Source organism: Prunus avium, chromosome 2, assembly GCF_965620075.1.
Source record: "Prunus avium chromosome 2, drPruAviu1.hap1.1, whole genome shotgun sequence".
NCBI classification, from domain to species: Eukaryota; Viridiplantae; Streptophyta; class Magnoliopsida; order Rosales; family Rosaceae; genus Prunus; species Prunus avium.
The window spans coordinates 6,308,860-6,310,742 of record NC_142285.1 but is presented as its reverse complement, the minus strand read 5'-3'; the positions used below and the strand labels follow the sequence as shown (position 1 = coordinate 6,310,742).

Below are 1,883 nucleotides of genomic sequence, written 5' to 3'. Positions count from 1 at the left end.
AACATGTGGAGGTGGATTATCATTATGTGCGTAATCAAGTTGTTGATCGCTTTCTTGATGTCCGCTATGTTTCCACACATCACCAGCTTGCAGACATTTTTACCAAAGGCTTGTCTCTGCCACAATTCCAGTTTTTGAAGTCCAAGCTCATCCGTCCTAGGCCGCTGAGCTTGCGGGGGGATGATAGACAGAACACACGTGATAAAATGATGGGAAATGATGACACCCAACATTCTCTGGTCAAAGCCATAATGCCCACTTAAAATATCTTTCCAACATACTCAATGGTGTCTCCAACATACTCAATGATCTCTACCGTGATTGGTGGATGATATTTGTATATTATTTCTCATTGTAATATAATATAAATGATAGAATACAAACGGCAAAACTCAAGTTGCTCAAACATAGATTATTGTTATCTTTCACTCTTTCACTTTGGATGTTCCAATGATCTGCGTAACAGCAGTCATGGCCTCAGCAACAGATGACAGCTTTTTCGGCATTTTGTTGAGCTCTGAAAGGTAAGAATTCAGCTTGTCGTTGATCTTCTTTACAATATCAGGCAAGTTTCTAGCTATGCTAGCAGCTTGAATTTGGACCAACTTGTCAGCCAAAACCTGAATTCCAACCATAGACTTATCAATCTTCGAAAGAAAAGGATCAGTTTCAAATAATCGATCCGCAATAGCCCTCGCCTCCTCATACGTTTCATCTCGAATCCGGTTCCTTACGCAGACATAGCCAAGACCAATATGCACATCATCAGCTGTAACCTTCTCCAGCAGTCCCTCTGGTGCCATATCAACCTTTGTAACCACAGCCAGAGTCCTCTCACCAGTTTTGTCCACACTCCGCGACATACTAATTGACTCACATGTGCTAAAATCAGCAGAAGCAGATAACACATTCAAAATGATGCTCTCTTCGGGCTTTATATACTTCATGATTATATCTTTGATTTGATCGTAGATATTCTCAGGCTGGCCACGAACTGGAACCCTAGTGATTCCAGGGAGGTCAACCATGGTCAAATCAGGCACACCATTCTTCTTCACCAACAAGGTCAATGGGGTGTCTGAAATTCCTTTACTGTCCCCAGCAATCAGATTGGTGGCATTCACAATGTCCTCCGAAATATTGTCCTCATCAGTGTGCTCAACTCTGCCATTGTACTCCAGTGAAAGCTCTGGTTCAGGATCAGAGTGGTGCTGAAGCCTCATTACGAGAGGAACCCTTGTGCAGATGCCTTGTCCACGCGGCAGGCTGATGCCGGCGAGGGACTCAAGAACACTGGATTTGCCAGATGACTGGTCTCCCACAACAACAATGGTGGGCAGCTGGATGCCTTCATCCATAACCATGAGGTTGCGGAGCTTGTCAATGGCATCAAGCATGGGGCGGATTCTCTCATTGTAGGAGGAGACAATTGGTGCGTTTTGGACAAGTACCAGTGCGTTTGATGAGGTTGGTGAAAAGCCTTCTTGATCATCTTGTAAAATGGATAAGCTTGACGATCTGCTTCCTGAATCAGTTTGAGTTCTCTTTATTTCTCCCATTTTCTGAGACTCAGATGTAATTGAAAGACAAAAAAAAAACAAAGAAGACGGGGTCCTCTGCTCTCCAACGAAGGTTGCTAGTTTGTTGTAGGTAAAAGCAAACCCCACCTCTGAATAACATAGAAAGAGGGGAGAAAAAGGAGCAAGACACAATGACATGAACATGACATCGTGATAGATACGTTTCAGAAACATATAATTCAATCTTTTTTTGTTTTTATTTAAAGAACCAAACAAAAAAGCAGTCCTTATTTAAAGGTAAAGTGTTGTACGGCGCCCTTAGTTGATTAAGACCAAAACCAGACAGTACAATAATTTTTCCAC

The 1,883-nt window shown here is 42.5% G+C and overlaps 1 protein-coding gene across 1 annotated transcript; it reads right to left on the bottom strand.

Moving 5' to 3' along the window:
- Positions 1–290: 290 nt before the first annotated feature.
- Positions 291–1,681, bottom strand: LOC148296350 (putative dynamin-related protein 4A). The gene has a single exon (XM_088248890.1). It carries the CDS (start codon positions 1,557–1,559, stop codon positions 426–428), a length of 1,134 nt encoding a protein of 377 aa, XP_088105016.1. The 5' UTR covers positions 1,560–1,681; the 3' UTR covers positions 291–425.
- Between the last annotated feature and the right edge of the window lie 202 nt (positions 1,682–1,883).